The sequence below is a fragment of the Drosophila pseudoobscura genome, chromosome X (assembly GCF_009870125.1).
Source record: "Drosophila pseudoobscura strain MV-25-SWS-2005 chromosome X, UCI_Dpse_MV25, whole genome shotgun sequence".
Classification (NCBI taxonomy): domain Eukaryota; kingdom Metazoa; phylum Arthropoda; class Insecta; order Diptera; family Drosophilidae; genus Drosophila; species Drosophila pseudoobscura.
In genome coordinates, this window is record NC_046683.1 from 12,595,001 (window position 1) to 12,611,426 (window position 16,426).

The 16,426-nt window shown below is 44.8% G+C and overlaps 4 protein-coding genes across 8 annotated transcripts; 3 read left to right on the forward strand and 1 right to left on the reverse strand.

Annotated features, from left to right (window-relative positions):
• Positions 1–1,499: 1,499 nt before the first annotated feature.
• LOC4814430 (putative fatty acyl-CoA reductase CG5065) lies at positions 1,500–3,639 on the forward strand. The gene is made up of 8 exons (XM_001354820.4): positions 1,500–1,651; positions 1,711–1,996; positions 2,056–2,292; positions 2,365–2,474; positions 2,539–2,915; positions 2,973–3,043; positions 3,119–3,244; positions 3,309–3,639. Exons 1-8 carry the CDS (start codon positions 1,597–1,599, stop codon positions 3,529–3,531), a joined length of 1,485 nt encoding a protein of 494 aa, XP_001354856.1. The 5' UTR covers positions 1,500–1,596; the 3' UTR covers positions 3,532–3,639.
• A 138-nt stretch (positions 3,640–3,777) lies between these two features.
• LOC6901470 (broad-complex core protein isoforms 1/2/3/4/5) lies at positions 3,778–10,670 on the forward strand. Of its 2 annotated transcripts, none has more exons than XM_015186246.2 (5): positions 3,778–4,506; positions 4,583–5,210; positions 5,270–5,506; positions 5,591–5,734; positions 9,320–10,670. In XM_015186246.2, exons 1-5 carry the CDS (start codon positions 4,237–4,239, stop codon positions 9,637–9,639), a joined length of 1,599 nt encoding a protein of 532 aa, XP_015041732.2. In that variant the 5' UTR covers positions 3,778–4,236; the 3' UTR covers positions 9,640–10,670. The 2 variants fall into 2 exon arrangements, with proteins under 2 accessions (XP_015041732.2, XP_002134156.2); XM_002134120.3 differs by lacking the exon at positions 9,320–10,670 and adding an exon at positions 7,162–8,293 and having other exon boundaries at positions 3,779–4,506.
• A 630-nt stretch (positions 10,671–11,300) lies between these two features.
• Positions 11,301–16,175, reverse strand: Shmt (serine hydroxymethyl transferase). Of its 2 annotated transcripts, XM_033384480.1 has the most exons (4): positions 16,043–16,175; positions 15,769–15,988; positions 12,731–12,930; positions 11,301–12,661 (listed from the first exon to the last, which is right to left on the reverse strand). In XM_033384480.1, exons 2-4 carry the CDS (start codon positions 15,979–15,981, stop codon positions 11,455–11,457), a joined length of 1,620 nt encoding a protein of 539 aa, XP_033240371.1. In that variant the 5' UTR covers positions 15,982–15,988; positions 16,043–16,175; the 3' UTR covers positions 11,301–11,454. The 2 variants fall into 2 exon arrangements, with proteins under 2 accessions (XP_033240371.1, XP_001354854.2); XM_001354818.4 differs by having other exon boundaries at positions 15,769–16,158.
• Positions 13,528–14,794, forward strand: LOC6901468 (transmembrane protein 256-like). 3 transcript variants are annotated; one of them, XM_033384481.1, is made up of 3 exons: positions 13,528–14,226; positions 14,286–14,413; positions 14,666–14,794. In XM_033384481.1, exon 1 carries the CDS (start codon positions 13,653–13,655, stop codon positions 14,196–14,198), a length of 546 nt encoding a protein of 181 aa, XP_033240372.1. In that variant the 5' UTR covers positions 13,528–13,652; the 3' UTR covers positions 14,199–14,226; positions 14,286–14,413; positions 14,666–14,794. The 3 variants fall into 3 exon arrangements, with proteins under 3 accessions (XP_033240372.1, XP_033240373.1, XP_033240374.1); XM_033384482.1 differs by lacking the exon at positions 14,666–14,794 and adding an exon at positions 14,470–14,577; XM_033384483.1 differs by lacking the exon at positions 14,666–14,794 and adding an exon at positions 14,485–14,577.
• Positions 16,176–16,426: the final 251 nt, after the last annotated feature.

A 16,426-nucleotide genomic window follows, 5' to 3' on the forward strand; every position in this document is an offset into this window, starting at 1 on the left:
TTCTGTCTCCTCGTCTTCTATCTCTGTACTCTCACTCTCTGCTCTGCTCCTGTTCATGCTTGTGCTCTGCTTGACCACTCGCTCTCTTTCCCGCTGTCATTTCGCCGGCCGGCAAGCTGCGCTCGCACCACAACTCTCGTACACCCATACCCAAACAAACATACATACATATGTACATCATATATTATATGCATATACATGAATGTGAATGCAGCCAGCTGCTGCTGCTGCCGCTGCTGCTGCTGATGCTTTGCCGTCGACTGCAGAAGAGTGGTTTTTGCATACGGTACTCCCACATACATACATACGACATAAATACATGTGTAATTTTTTTATTTGTATACTTTTCTAATTGCATGCGTATCAAATGATAAGTTTACGCCTGAAAATGTTAATTAAAATGTGAAAATGCAACTAAAAAACACAACCAAAACGAGTGCAAACTCTTGAAATATTAACGTAGTCTCATGGTTGGGGTAAGTGCCGTTGGCAGTTATCGCTGGGTGGCTGGTTGGGAGCATCGAAGGGTCAGTGAACTGAAGTTCAAAGCTGTGGATGCTGTGAATGCTCTTAAAACCTGCTTAACAGCTGTTAGAACTCTTTAACAGACGCCTGTGGCCGGCCGGAGAAGCGCTTACATCTCGCTCGCACATACACGAACACCGATGTTAATGACTTACAAGACGAACGGCCGTCTCATCGATGTCGCTGCGATTAAAGTGCCGTTTTAAGTGTTGAAAACTATACAAAGAGCAGCATAGCGCAGCCCATAAGTAAGAGATAGAAAAAAAAACGCTGGCACAAATTGTTGGTTCAGTTTTGAATCGAAATTAATCAAGATTGGGACAGACACGTGCAGGCGGAGTGCGTGCACACAGAGGAAAACGAAAAGGAGCACCCCAACACACATGCATACACTCGCACACGAATAACGCACACAGTTAGGACCTGACACTGCTTGCTTTGGAAAGAGCGTGTGAAACGGTAAAAATTCTCTTATGGCGCTTTCTTTTCGATTCTAATTTGATTTGTTTCTTTTGGGTTCAACGGTTCCATTTCGTTGTTGGTTTTCGGTGTTTCCGGAAATTTGTTCTAGAATACGTTCGACTGGAAGGGAAGGGAAGCACGGAATGGCACCCATCACTAGAAGAAGAATTACAGTGAAATTTCCCTCAGGCGGAAGTATGCGGTTTTCCCTAGATTTTAAGAGATTTTCGCCCAGAAGAGTGGCTTGTACACAAAACTGCACATTTCTGCGGCCAAAAAGGGAAAGTGTCTGCTGGTAGAGTTAGCCCACAAAAGACACGGCCGAGCGATAACCGGGACTCCCCACGTTCCAGGATCACGTACATATATTTAACCGGGATCCTGGTCTCTTTAGTCATGTATCCACTGTTACAGCGGCAACAATGTAAATCCGCGGGGCTGCTGGTTCCCTGGTCCCCCGGTCCCCTGAATATTCATGCGACCTCGAGCCGGGGGTCGGCAGCGTGCGGTTCCCCGATTTGAATATGCCCGGAACCGGGACCGGGCCGTACTTCGCCCACGGCCTGGAGCCAGAACGATTTGGGACAGCGATCCGCGCGGAGTAATACGATGTCTATAGCAGCGGCCTTTAAGGATCACGAAATCTTCGTAACCGGCGCCTCGGGTGGGTATCGACATCCGATATTGATCCAATTTAACGACTGACCTGATGGACACTCTCAGGTTTCGTTGGAAAGGCCCTCATCGAAAAGCTGTTGCGATCATGCCCCACTCTGAAGAAAATCTACGTTCTGATGCGACCCAAAAAGGGGCACAGCATCGAGGAGCGTCTACGGTTGCAGGGTGAGACAAAGCTGTACGAGCGCCTGCGTAGGGAGCAGCCGGAGGCGTGGTCCAAGCTTGTGCCCATAGCCGGGGACGTGGAACAGCTGGGTCTGGGCATTTCTGCAGCCGATTTGGAGAGGCTACGTAATGTGACCATTGTCTATCACTCGGCGGCCAGTGTACGGTAAGACGGGATAGAATAGATTCAAATATAGTATGCTGCATTGCTTCATTGATGATTAGCTTCGATGATCCGCTGCGATCCGCCATCCTAATGAACACACGCGGCACCCATGAGCTCATCAAACTGGCCCTGGCCTGGAAGAAACTGCGGGCCTTCGTCCACGTGTCCACCACGTACTCGAATCCGCATGTGCTGGAGGTGGAGGAGAGCATCTATCCGGCCTATGCCGACTGGCGTACCACCATCAAGCTGGCGGAGACCTACGACGAGGAGACCCTCAACATATTCAACCTCAAGTGAGTGGCCGAGGGCGTGGCTGGCAGGAGGACGGACGAATATCTAGATTATGGGCTTCGCTTTCCTTGCAGATATGGCAACTTCCAGCCCAATTCGTACACCTTCACCAAGAGTCTGGCCGAGCACGTGGTCAACGATTACAAGGATCAGCTGCCAATTTTCATATTCAGGCCATCCATCGGTAAAGACTTGCTTTACGTTGTTTCAAATTTTAACGTGTATATAATTCCGTATACCCCCCACAGTGGTGTCGACTATTCAGGAGCCTGTGCCTGGGTGGGCGGACAACTTTAACGGTCCCACGGGACTGCTGGTGGCCTGTGGCGTGGGCATCCTGCGCTCCCAGAACTGCGATCCCAATATTGTTTCCGATTTCGTGCCCGCCGATGTGGTGGCCCGCGGCCTGATCCTGGCCGCATACAAGTTCCTGGTCGAGCCACAGGCAACGGCCAAGGATAAGCCGCTCTATGTGGTCAACTGTGCCACGGCCAATATCTCAAAGATCACCATGGGCGAGGTTATCGAGATTGGCAAGACCTACATCCGTGAGAATCCGTTTGAGAAGACACTCTGGCTGCCCGGCGGGAGTATGACCCTGTGTCCGGTCCTGCATTTCATACGGGTGAGTGGGCATTGATTATATTATCGCTGGTATTTCTATTCCCCTTTTAAATTACAGTTCTGCACCATGCACCTTCTGATGGCTGTTGTGGTGGACACTCTGCTGCGGCTGTACAACGAGAAGCCTTTGTAAGTTGTATGGCTTTTTCGCCAGAGCAATAGGATTGGTCTGATTTGATCCAATTCCTGGTTCCAATATTACAGCCTGATGAAGCTGCAGCGACGAATTTTTGCCGCCTTCAGTGCCCTGCAGGTGTTCGCTGCCACCGAATGGCACTTCAAGAACCAGAACTTCCGGGATCTGCACAGCCTGGTGCCCGCAAATGAAATGTAAGTCCATCGACCAGTTGGTGCCTCTGGTTATCCTCTTGTTAATTCTGTCTCCTCTCCGCAGTGACAGTTTTGGATTTATGCAGCATGCAAACATCGACTATGTGGAGTTCTTTCAGCATGCCATCCGTGGCGCCAAGGAGTTCCTGCTGCACGAGAGTCCCATAAGCAGCAGCAGTGCCCGGTTCCGCATGAAGATCTTCTATGTGCTGGACTATCTATGCCGGGCCATTGTTTATAGCTTCTTGTTGCGCCTAATCTACAAATTTGTCGTGAGCCTGTGGTAACGCAACTCTCACGACTAGTTTTTTTTTTTTGTACTTTCTTCCCCCAAAAATAGATGCTTAGCACCCCCCATAACCGTACTAAACTTAATATTAAAGAAAATACATACATTTGTTTGGTAATGGTAAATGCAATTTTTCAAATTTCTAACGTCTTATTGTAACCATCTGGCAGCTCCAGCTGGATTGCTAGCGCCATCTATTGCATTTTGTGCATAGTACGATATTCTCTGCGCATTTCCAGCCCTGGTGCACAGGGTTACTTTTTGATTATCAAAAAAACAAAATGGTGACATATAATATTTTTGTTTGGCCGCAGCGTACATAAAAAAATTCGTGTGTAATTTGCCCGCAAACATTAACAAAAGTGAGCAAACAATCAGAGAGATAGCGAAAAAGCGAGCACGGTGCTGGAAACAATATTTAAGCCACAAATCGAGCTGAAGTTTAGAATTGATCAATCGAACAGTGTTGCGGTACCTTTTGGTGGGTCGATTGCGCTGGTCCAGAGGTGCCTGTGGCCCGTGGCCTGTGGGCCCCCAGTGGTGGTTTAGAAAAGACCTGCAAGGGTGGTGGGCAGCTCAGTATAGATTGCTGCAGTCCGCCCCCAGTATCTCTCACCAGCTGGAAAACAACATAAAAAATCGAGCACAACACGAAGAACCAGCAAGCTGCATTGGCGGCTAATTGGATTAGTCAGTAGCGGAGATGGCCACGACACAGCAGTACTCGCTGCGGTGGAATAACTATCTGCGCCACCTGACCTACTCACTGGACAACCACCGGCTGAACGATGATTTCGTCGATGTCACCCTGTGCGTGGACGGCAGGAAGATCAAGGCCCACAAGGTGGTACTGTCCTCGTGCTCATCGTACTTTAAGGAGATATTCAAGGAGAATCCCCATCCGCATCCAGTCATTATATTTAAGTTTATCAAATTCGAAGATCTCAACTCGATAATCGAGTTCATGTACCAGGTACGCCTCAAATCAACTCACTCTATTCCATTGCATTCCATTTTGTAATCGGTAATCTGTTATGTGTGTCTTTTAGGGCGAGGTAAATGTACAGCAGGAGGCATTGCAATCGTTCCTGCAAACAGCCGAGCTGCTTGCCGTCCAGGGCCTTACCGCCGAGGAGAAGGAGAAGCCGCAGTTGCCGGCGTTGCCGCTCAGCGATCACAAGATCATCAAGACCATACCCAGCACCATAAGAGCGGTCAACGATCAGCAGCAGCAGCAGCAACAGCAGCAGGTGCCCAGCGTGGCACAGGCGCAGACAGCAACGCAAACCATCGAAATCCCCACGGCCACACTGTTACAGGCAACGGCTGCCAGTCAGGTTCAGACGCAGGTGGCTGCTGCCGCCCAGCTTCAGGTCCAGCAGCAGCAGCAGCAGGCGCAGTCTCAGTCGCAGCAGCAGCATCATCATGTACAAACCAATCAAATACAACACATCCAGGTGCAATCGGCGCCACCACCACCACAGCAGCAGCAGCAACAGACACAGCAGCAGCTAACACAGCCAGTGGCTGCGACACCACAGCATCTGACCATCACGAATGCGGTGGCCCTGGCCGCGGCGAAGAAGCGCAAGCTAACCTTCTCCGACGATGATGACAACATCTACACCACCGAAACGGTCGCCTATTCCGGCAAGGATGACCAGACTATTGTGAAAAGTAAGTCGGATCTAGCCCAAAAAGGTTGAAATTCAAACTAATCGTTGGCCTTCTTGCAGCTTCTGATATGACCTTCCTACGAAGCGCAGTCAAAATGGATATACCCGACTATATTGTAAGCGAGGTGGATGATCGCCTTTCGGACGGCGCCACGCCGCAGACGTCACAGGATGCCACGACCGGTGCAGCGCAAACGGTGGCCCAATACTCATCCGAATACGAGATACTAACCGAGTCAGAGATCGAGGAGAAATATCAAGCGGATGCGGAAAACGCCGAGATAGCCATCGAAATGAGTGAGTAGCCTTTGGGCAGCGCAGAATTCGACCATTCCATCTAACAATGCGCTCTTTTTTACCTCCCTCCCCCTCCAAATAAAGCCCGCCTGCTAGGCAGTGGGACGGGGGCAACATCCACGCCGCATGCAGTCCTAGAGGATGGCAGCCCGTCGGCAGTTCCCTCGACTACGGTGTCCCTGACGCCGGTCAAGGCGGACGGCAAGGGCGGCAACGTGGCGCCAAATGGTAAGTGAGATGTACCACTGGGTGGGGATTTTTTTTTATTGGAGCACACTTTGCATTTTGTGACTGGCCTTGGGCTCTGCTCTGCATAGCTTTTGATGGTGTATATTGCATTGTTATGGCCAGAGATCACAAATAAGATTTGCAAAATTAGTTCAAAACAAATTAAACTCGAAAAAGTGACCTAAAAAATACAGCTTCTGTATGCAAACTATTTATTCAGGAGGACAGGTGTTCAGGAACATCATACATTGTTTCCAAATTGTTTTAAAGCTGTTGTATACAATGTTTTATTTGAAAAGTTGAATGATTTTTTTTTTAAATATTTGAAAACTACTTTTATTTATTTTTTTTAATCATCGTGAACAGAAAAAAAACATAATTTTATAATAAAAAATCCAAAATACAATCCTAATTGAAATAAAAAAAACTACCGCTGAAAAAAGTTAAATAAATGATTATTTTCAAGAATTTTTTAATTATTTTTATTTTAATAATTGAAAAATTAAATTAAAACTGATAAACAATTCTTATTTAAAAATGGAAAAATTGTTTTATTTCTCAAAATTTAAAAATAGTTTTCTTTTAAATTTTTTTTAAAAATATATATTTTTTTAAATTAAAAAAATTTTTTTATTCTTAAAATGAAAAATTATATTTTTTTTAATTGAAAAATAATAATTTTTTCTGATGTTAATAATGAAAGGTCGAAATTAATTTTTTAATTTCATAATTAAAACTCTTGCGATCCCTGGTTTAAGCCATATTCGATACCCTAACTGTTTAAATTGGTAATAAATTGGTAGAGCACACGATCTGACATGCGTATATGTTGTATGTACGAGTATGCTGTAATGCTTGTGTTTAATTTTCATGCCTTTTATTTATTTAGTGAATGTTGAATATTTGAATAATTGCACTTCTTGTACTAGATATTATATGGTGCTCGATGAGAGTTGGACTGCAGTAGCTGTATTTGAAATGATTTAAAATATTACCAAAACACACACGCACACACACACACGCACACGCACACACAAATGCCCGAAGAGATCGGTCGGGGCTTTAAGCATTATTGATTTGATTTTTAAGTTAAGTTTAAGTTAAGTTTCTGGTGTAAAATGGACGTGCCTGGGCCCTGGGTAGTCTGTAGACTGGTGCTTAGCCCCCTCCCGCCCCCACCCCCCGCAATACTCCAAGCTCTAATTATGTATTTAGTTTAGTCATTTGATTGTATGTGTACCCCCTCCAAACCCCGCTCCCATTTATATCGTAAGAGTTGTTGTTGTTGTTGTGGCTGTCGAATATGTCTTCAAAGGGTGGCGCAGAGAGGAGAGAGAGAGAAAAGAGGGGTAGAGGGTATGGGCGGGCAGGGGCCACGCCATCGAACTGTTTTGTATTGATTGTACGTATTTTCTATATATTTTTAGATTCGCCCAATAATAAGTGGACAGAATGTCAGTTTTGCAAAATGGTTATTACCACGGTTAATCTTTGGAGACATATTCGCACCCAACATACACCACAACCGCCCCGCAAATGTGATCTCTGCAATAAGAATTTCAAAAATAAATACAGCCTCCGTGAGCACATACGCATCTCGCACGAACAGAAGGTGACCATCAAGACGGAGAACTGATGGGCAATCTACACGACTGCCGAGACATTCATCAGCCTCAATATGAATATGGGCAGCATACGAAACTAAATGGAACACAGAGAGTGCCCAGGGAGTGCACAGGGAGAGTGCAAAACAGAGAGAGAGAGAGAGCGAGATTCCAAGATATATATATATATATAAATATATATATAATACTATATAGAGCATAACGTCCAAGTAGCAATAACAACTCGAAGATTAATTTTTCCAGTGCACACACAAAAACAAAAAACAAAAAACAAAAAGAAAATCCACCAGCCATCCCCCAAAAACAAACAAAATTAGCCAAAATTTGTCAAAAACTCCAAAATGCAAAGCAAAATTGTGGAGAAGAAAAAGGAGCATTAGCATAACGTCTAACAAACGACTAGAAATTGTAATATGTGTCTAAAATAGCATTAGTTTATATACATTCATATAGCTACGATAAACGATATACGATATATGATATATATACATATATCATAATAAGATTAAGGCCAAGGCCCAGTCAGAGTCAGAGTCAGTCAAGAGTCAGTGGAGAGCTGGTAATCCCCCCCCTCGTTGACCAAGAGCCATTGTATGTAAAATGTATTTTTAGTATCCTAGTACTTTTGCTTAGTGCAACGGATCGGAACGTTTTTTTATTAGATAGCAGAGTACAAATACCGACCTTCATTGTATATAAACACACCCACACACCCACACACACACACACACAACACACATGTTTCCAGCAAAGGCTTTAAGCTTAATCCAATCAATCAATCAATCTATTTATGTACTTTGCTCAACCCACAGATACAGATACAGATACTACAATAATAATCCCAATTGTGTACAAACCGACTTCATTACCATTAATAGTGGGCCATTCTGTGTTCAAGCAAGAGAGAGATTTATACCGCATAGTCGCTTAGGAAGAGGTGGATATTGCAGTCGTTGTAAAGTAGCTAAATTAGTTGTAGGTACCCCCCGCCCCGCCCCCACCCTCCGTTAGTTTATTTGATTAAACCCACTAGCCAAGTGAGAAACGGAAGTCATCGTATGATAATATGTACTTTAAGATTCGAATACCTGTAGAAATCCTCTCTAAAAACGACACACACACACACACACACACCCACAGAGATGCATACTAAAGATTATCTAGTTAAATGAAACCAACTCATACGTATTAATATAACGATCCACACATATGTATAGTATACATATACATATATAGTATATAGTATATAGCTATAGCTAGAGCTATGCTATACAGAATGTATGAGCCTGTATGGATGACCATGGGGTCTTCAATTTATGAAAGACTGTTTCGATTATTCATTATCAATATTTATTTTCCATTATATTCCTATGAAAAGATCTTGTGAAAAGTCGCTGTTCGGTTTCAATCTATCTACCAAACTATCGATATATAACATAATGATCTGCTTAATTAATCTAGACTCAATTCTTTTGTTTTATTTCATTTATTATCCCTTCATGAAAGAACACACATTCGTTTTGCAAACAAATTTCAAGAAACTCTGTGAGTGTCCATACAGGGCCATTGTCCCATAGTCCGGATGGCCAAGCGTCGTCTATATATCTAGATAACGGGATATAGAGATTGCAAGTCGATCGATCCCTCCCTCCCTCGCCCATAATAGGCCTAAGTACATAATGTGTATTGTATATAATATGTATTAATAGCTGAAACTACGACTAGATTATCCAATTTAAATCGTTTTGCTAAAATGAGACAGACAGAGAAAGAGACATATGACAAACAGAACGTCAGAGAGAAAGAGAAAGAGAGAGAACAAAATAAAAACAAAACAAAATACATGTGTAAACCAATTAAACGAAAGTGAATCAATTATGCTAAACAAATTGGGAAGGGATTTAATGCATATGTGTATGTATATATAGATAATATAGCTACATTTCTATATATATTGCAGCACTGAGTGGAACTGGAGGTGGACCTGGAGTTCGACTAGGAACTGATACGGATACCGATCCGCTGGCCGAGGATGAGACAGCGCCAGAGGTGTACATGCCACTCATCTGTCACTTTTGCAAGCGTCGCCTCAAGTCAACGAACGCCTTGAGGCGACACATCGCTTCCAGGCACTCGGAGATACAGGACAAACAGCACGAGTGCTATATCTGCATGAAGAGCTTCAAGACCAAGTGGTCCCTGTCCACGCACAACTCTCGTTTCCATCGCGATCTGCGTCAGAGCAAGGAGTTCATCAAAATCGAAACGGCCGATCACTGAAGCAAATGGTTAAACATCAACTGAGACACAAAAACTATTTTCATACCCGGTATTTGGCAGAAGGAAGCGGGTCCGAACAACCTAACCCTGAATCAGCATTTTCGTCCATTTCGTCCGTATGTTTTGAAACGATCTATGAATCACGAATGGGAAATGGGAAAGACTGTCGGAATCCATAACATTTGCCCCATAGACCACAGACAATATCGATCAGGTCATAATAGCTATCTGATAAACGCTCTCACTATGAAAGGAAAGGGCTTGCTACCACCTTGTATAGTACCTCACAGTACAGTTCCTGTACAGTTTTGTGCCTCTTGAAGACCCAGGAAGCCGGACCTTGTAAAAGCACGTTTTTCCGATAAGCTCCCTATCCAACTGGTTCCGAATGAGAAGGTTTTTTTCTTAAAAAGTACAAAGATTGATTTTTTGTACACTTGTGTACGCTACAAGTGTCACGCGTCATGCGGCAGCGCCGCTCTGTCGGTTCAGCAGGGGAAGGAGTCCGCGCGTAACCTTCGGATTTGTGTCGCTGGGTCACTTGATGGTACAGCAACGACAAGACACGATTAGACGCCATAAATCAAAGATCTGGCAATTGAACTACAACCCCGCCGAGGCCGAGGAGAGCTTGAGCTCCTTGCAAGATAATCTTTGGCCGATAAAATCCACTTTTAAGCATATACAAATGCCACGATAATCTTACGTTGGCCTGACCTTGGCATAGCCACAAAACTGAAGCCTGGAAGACTTATAGTCTGAAGCATATAGGACAGAGTAAACACCGCTCTTCATGCTGATCAAGAATATACACTTTATGGGGTTCGGAGATGCTTCGTTCTGTGTAACTATCTTCTGCTTAATTTTACAATTCAAAGAGTAGGACGGGTATCTAATAGTCGGAATATTCGACTATATCGATTTAATTGTAAGGCCCCTGGCCATAGATCTGCCATAGATTGTATGTATGTAGTTTTGCTTTTCTTGTCTTCTAATAATAATACATTATCGACCAATTTAGAGAAATTTAACCAATCTCACACGAAGTTTTTGTACGCTAATCATTTTCTTTGCTCTCTGAGAGGAATGTGCACCGTGCCTCAGGTTCGATTAGGACAATTAGAAGTGTATGGCGCAACTGGCCGTGACAGACCGGACGGCCTAACAAAATATACAAAACAAATCGTGTGGAGAAACTGCATTGAATTCGAGCTTTAATTGCAGAATGACACCTTGAGTGACTCTTCGAGGGATAAGCATTCACTATTTCTGTGCAAATCAGTTAATCATGTGTTATTCCGGCAGTTGGAATGTATGCCAGTGGTGAAAGCAATCAAATAATGCATATCAGGGCACTCCCGAGATGCATTCTTCGACAATCGGCGCCACCCAGACGCACAAGCGATGCATAAACACATAAACAAGAGATAATAAACTTAAGCCAGGCCCTCGAGAAACGCGCAAACAACATACATGTCGTGGGAATGAGGAGGCTTGTTAGGTTGCCTGCCCGCTGCCTGATAGCATACGAATTTGGATGTACCCCATGATGGGAGATGAAACCCGACTGCTTCGACCGCTTCTGCTGCTCTCCAATTCCATTTGGTAGTTCCCAGACCTCAGCCCCCGTTCCATCCCAGTCCCAGAAAACTGCCATTCAATTGAGGTTTCTGTTTGTTTATTATCTTAACTACTATTTCCACTTGTTTCTGGCAATCGGAAATTATTACAAACAATTAAATTTTTTGCATTTCATTTGGCGAGAGGATGCGAACGGACGTGAAAAAAAACAAATGCTTTAAATGCTTTTGCGTATTAAAAAGTCTTGAGGCCGGGCAGAGGGAACTGTTTGCTGAATGCGATCACGCACTTGTGGATCTGCTCGATCTTGGCCTTGATCGTTGCATCTTCAGCGATGACCGTCTGAAAGTCGACCATCTTGTTGCTGCCCGCAGCCTGGGCGGCCTCGGTGCCGATCTTGAGGGCCGCATGTATGAAGTTCACCACCTGTTCGATGTCCTTCTCGACAAGGCCGCGCGTGGTCAACGCCGGTGTGCCCAAACGGATACCGGACGGATTCATGGCGGACTTGTCCCCGGGAACGGTGTTCTTGTTGCAGGCAATTCCTACCTCCTCGAGAATTAGCTCCGCCCTGGCACCGGTAAGGCCGACGTTTCGGACATCCACCAGCACGAGATGGACATCAGTGCCGCCGGTGGCCACCTGATAGCCCTTGGCAATCAGGGCCTCGCACAGCACCTTGGCGTTCTTGATCACATGGGACTGGTAGCTCTTGAATTCCGCGGACTTGGCCTGCTTGAAGGCGGTGGCAATGCCGGCTATGGCATTGTTGTGTGGTCCGCCCTGCAGCGATGGGAAGACGGCCTGATTGATGCGATCCTCCAGATCGTACAGCACCTTGGTCCCGTTGGGCTTTACGCTGCGCAAACCCTTGCGGAAAAAGATGACGCCGGCGCGTGGTCCGCGCAAGGTTTTGTGCGTGGTTGTGGTCACAATGTCGGCATACTGGAAGGGCGATGGTATGTGACCGGCAGCAACCAGACCTGCCACATGAGCCATATCGGCCATTAGGTAGGCGCCCACATCGTCGCAGATCTGACGGAAGCGTCCGTAGTCGAGCAGGCGAGAATAGCACGAGATGCCGGCGATGATGATCTGAGGCTTGAAGGCCTTGGCCGCCTCGGCCAGCTTGTCGTAGTCAATAATGCCCGTCACGGGGTTCACCTTGTACGGCATGCTCTCGAAGAAGATCGAGGTGGCCGAGATCCGTTTGGTGGCCGTGAAGAAGCCATGCGTCAGATGACCGCCATCGGGCAGATCCAGGCCCATGATGCGGTCGTGCGGACGACAGACGCCCACATAGGCGGCCATATTGGCCGGGGAGCCCGAGTATGGCTGGACATTTACGCCCCACTCCTTCTCGTTCAGATTGAAGAGCTCACGGCCGCGCTTCTGGGCCAGCAGCTCGATGCGGTCAATGAACTCGTTGCCGCCATAGTACCTGTGTATCGGTATGGGTTATTGTATATTTTCTACAGAAGGTGGCTGGATTCAAAGGAATTGTGTTTACCGCTTGCCGGGATATCCCTCCGAGTACTTGTTGGTCAGGCAGGAGCCAAGACTCTCCAGAACGGCCACCGAAGTGAAATTCTCGCTGGCAATCATTTCGAGTCCCTCGCGCTGTCGCTCCTTCTCCTGCTTGATGAGATTCGCCAGCTCCGGATCGCTATCCTCCAGCGTGGCCTGCAGCAGTTTTTGATCCTCCATTTTCTGCATTTCGAATAATTTACAAAATAATTAATTAACAAGTGAAAATGGAATTCGAAGCGATGCGATGCGATCAGTGCAACGATCGATAATGCTCTGACGTTAAGTGCAAGACGATCCGCACCTCGACAGCGGCCAAGGGTGTGTTATGGCTGTGTTTTTCACGCGACAGTTGGGAACAACAAAAATATTTATGTTGCAAAAATGTACCCTCCCAAACGTCGGGGCGGTTCAATGGGTTCAAATAGCATTGGAAAAGTTCTGCCGATAAGGCTCTGATTGACAGATCGATGGGGATGCACCCATGGCAACGACATTTCCCCTTCGATTAGATTATTTTTTGGCTATAATCGTAGCAATATTTGATTTCATTCTATATGTATCTGTACACGCCCCTTAGGGTCTTGTGTGTCTTCTATTTTTGGTTAGCGGCGACCCCCCATGGCTGGGATTAGCCTTGATCTTATCGCTGTTTCTCTCCCTGTCTTTGGTAGGGTGAAAAGTTCAGGCTACTGATAAGGTACGGCCCCCATAGAAGCTGACGTAAAAATAATCCATTATTACAGTTAGAAAACTCTAGAAACCTGGAAACTGAAAAATCCTAGTAGGCAACAGGATGTTTTTCAAAGTTTTTCGAAGTCAGTCTCAACATTTCTCTAAACGTAGTCGACATCTAATCCTCTCCAGTGTAGTGAAAAAATAATTTCAATTAAAACTAAAACAAAATGATAGACAGCGATATTATTGACGCCATCAGCGTGAATCCGGTGGGCCGGGCCATTATCTATACGGGTGCAACAATTCTGCGTGGTCTTGGGCTACGCCCAAAGATCATAGTGCCCCAGGAGATGATGGTGCCGCCAGTGGTGGTCCATGATGTGGTGCCGGCCAGCGTCGTGGTTGACTGTCTCGACCTGATGGTCGCCCACAAATACAAATTTGAGATCCTGGCTGGTATATCCGCCGCCGTGGCCCTACTCATGGCCTCTGTCTGCAAGTATATGGTGCGGGATATGAGTCCGAAAGACCAGCTGCAGGCCCAGGAATATGCTGATTGCGCTAGCCACCTACATTTAATTAGCTCCTTCGGCATAATGATCATTCCGTTTGCCCATTTCCCAGTAATGACCGGCACACTGATGATCAGCGGAACGGCTCTATTCAGCGGTTCGATGTACTATTGCGCCTTCACAGGAGAGCGGCGCATCAGGTCGATTGTCATCGTTGGTGGCATCCTAATGGTTGCCGGCTGGATCTCGCTGATAACTTAGGATCAACACAACAAAAGTCTTTGTTTTGGTAAGTAAACATTTTGTTGCTGCAGTTCTATAATCTACATTAACTATTCTAATCCGCAGTTCTTAGTATGTATCTTTTCAATATTCAGTTAGAAAAAAATCAACGAAAACCCATTCACTGCTAGTATCATATGTATCTTCCATTAATCTACCGAAAAAGGAAATAAAAATGCCAAAAAAATCCCTGCGTAAGAATAAATATCTTTAAAGTTCTTCATAATATTAATATTATATTAAATGATAGTATCTTATCTTCTAGTAATCCACTAACGAAAAACGAAATTAAAATGTACAAAAAAAAGGATCCTTTGGCAGATATAAGAAGATACTCTTTGCTCCACAACAAAAAAAACAACTTGCCAAAACAGAAATATACATCGCTGGGTAAGAATGAATTTTGTCTTTCAAGCTATACATATAGATCGATTATATATATTTAGGGTTTAAAGGAGCTACATCCCTGCAGCTAATGGAAGATACAATGTGTGGTTCTTGCAGTTCCAAAACACTTCATTGCGGCCTAATAAAATTCATACAACAAATTTATAATGTTACAAGCCAATATAGTATAAAGAATCAATTAAAAAAGAAATGATTCAATTAATAAAAAATTCAAAAAAGACCACAAGTTTAGCCATGCTTGAATGCAATTTTTCACACTACGTATTGAATCATAAATTTGTATATATTTTGGGGTGGACACCTCTCAAGTTTTAGCCATTATATCCAAAGTTCGACATCACACCATCACAGTTCTATTTTCCACTTGTTTTTCACACATGCATTCCAAATTGTACTTTGTTCTAGAGAATCGGTGAGAAAATCGGTGCTTCCCCCAAAAGTGGGGCCTTAAAATTGGGTACACAAATGCCTGTGTCTGAGTGAAATTCAATTTAATGGCCATTGCCAGATGTGGGTCTGTCGAGATGCAATTGAATGCAAATGGAAATACATTTGGTATTGAAAATCGGTGCTTACCCCAAAAGGTGGGCCAAAAAATTGGGTACACTGGCATTTTCTAGATGAAATTCAATTTAATGGCCATTGCCAGATGTGGGTCTGACGAAAGAAACTGCTGAAACCAAAGAAATTTGAGTAGGCCGAAACAAGTTTAAGGCTGAGCAAGCAAAAAAAAAAACAACAATTAAATCAGAGTATTTCGACTAAACAACACCCCTCCCCAGACAAAATTCTGGTGAAAAGACTCTATTTTAATTTGTCAAAAGTTGACCATTCCAGAAACAACACAATTTTTCAGGAAAACCTTAGCGCCGAATACGCTAACATTTCTCTCCAGAAATTACTGGGTATCGCAACTAATAAGAATGGAAAAGCATGGCGCCACAGGCGTCGGCACATGTACATTAAAGCTTCCAAAACGAAGAAACACACGCACGCACACAAAACTATGTGAAACACACGATTGCAATCACACGCAAAAAAAAACAACACTCGAATGATTATTATATTAGTGGTGTGCTGGTCTTAATCAAAATGATTTTGTTTAATTTTAGTTTGAGTTTTGTGGAGGAACAGCGCTTACCGAGCCCAAAGTTGTGGTTTTTTTGCCTTCCGAATATCGTCTGATCGCGAATGGAAATGATGGCGTTAGCAGCGCTGCCGGCAATAATTTCTGTGTAAAAGCTCTGACCGGCTGCTGCCGCTGGCGAAGAGAAAAGCTAACCGTTTTGGTGTTCAAGTCTCTGCTAAGGCCTGGCACGAGCTTTTGTGTTAGATGATGGCTTATGCGCTGCATGATATAACTTAAAAGAGCGTTTAAATGGAATCCTGGAAATGTGTTGTGCGTGTCCGCTTACATGTGTCTCTTCCCCTCTGCGGCTACTGGCGTTCAGATCTGAACTAGCGGCAAAGAAGCAAACGGAAGCGCCGTCACCGAAACGATGCTTTCTTGTTGATATTGCGGCTGTTGTGGCGACGATACCCTCTGACCTGTGCATTTTTAAGCTGTTGATAATGCCACTCCAATAAATGTCTTTACTTGCCTCTTCTTCTGCTAGGGCCGGCCTTTCCTCCCGTCACTTCAGCGAGCGGGCGAGCGTCAAAAAAACAATAAATACAGCTGTTTTTGTGGCGCTGCCAGCCCGCCAGAAACCCCCAGACCATCAGAAATATACCGAAATATACGTCACAAATTTCCACATCTACCGTAAATATACTGACGAACCATGCAAGTTCCATCA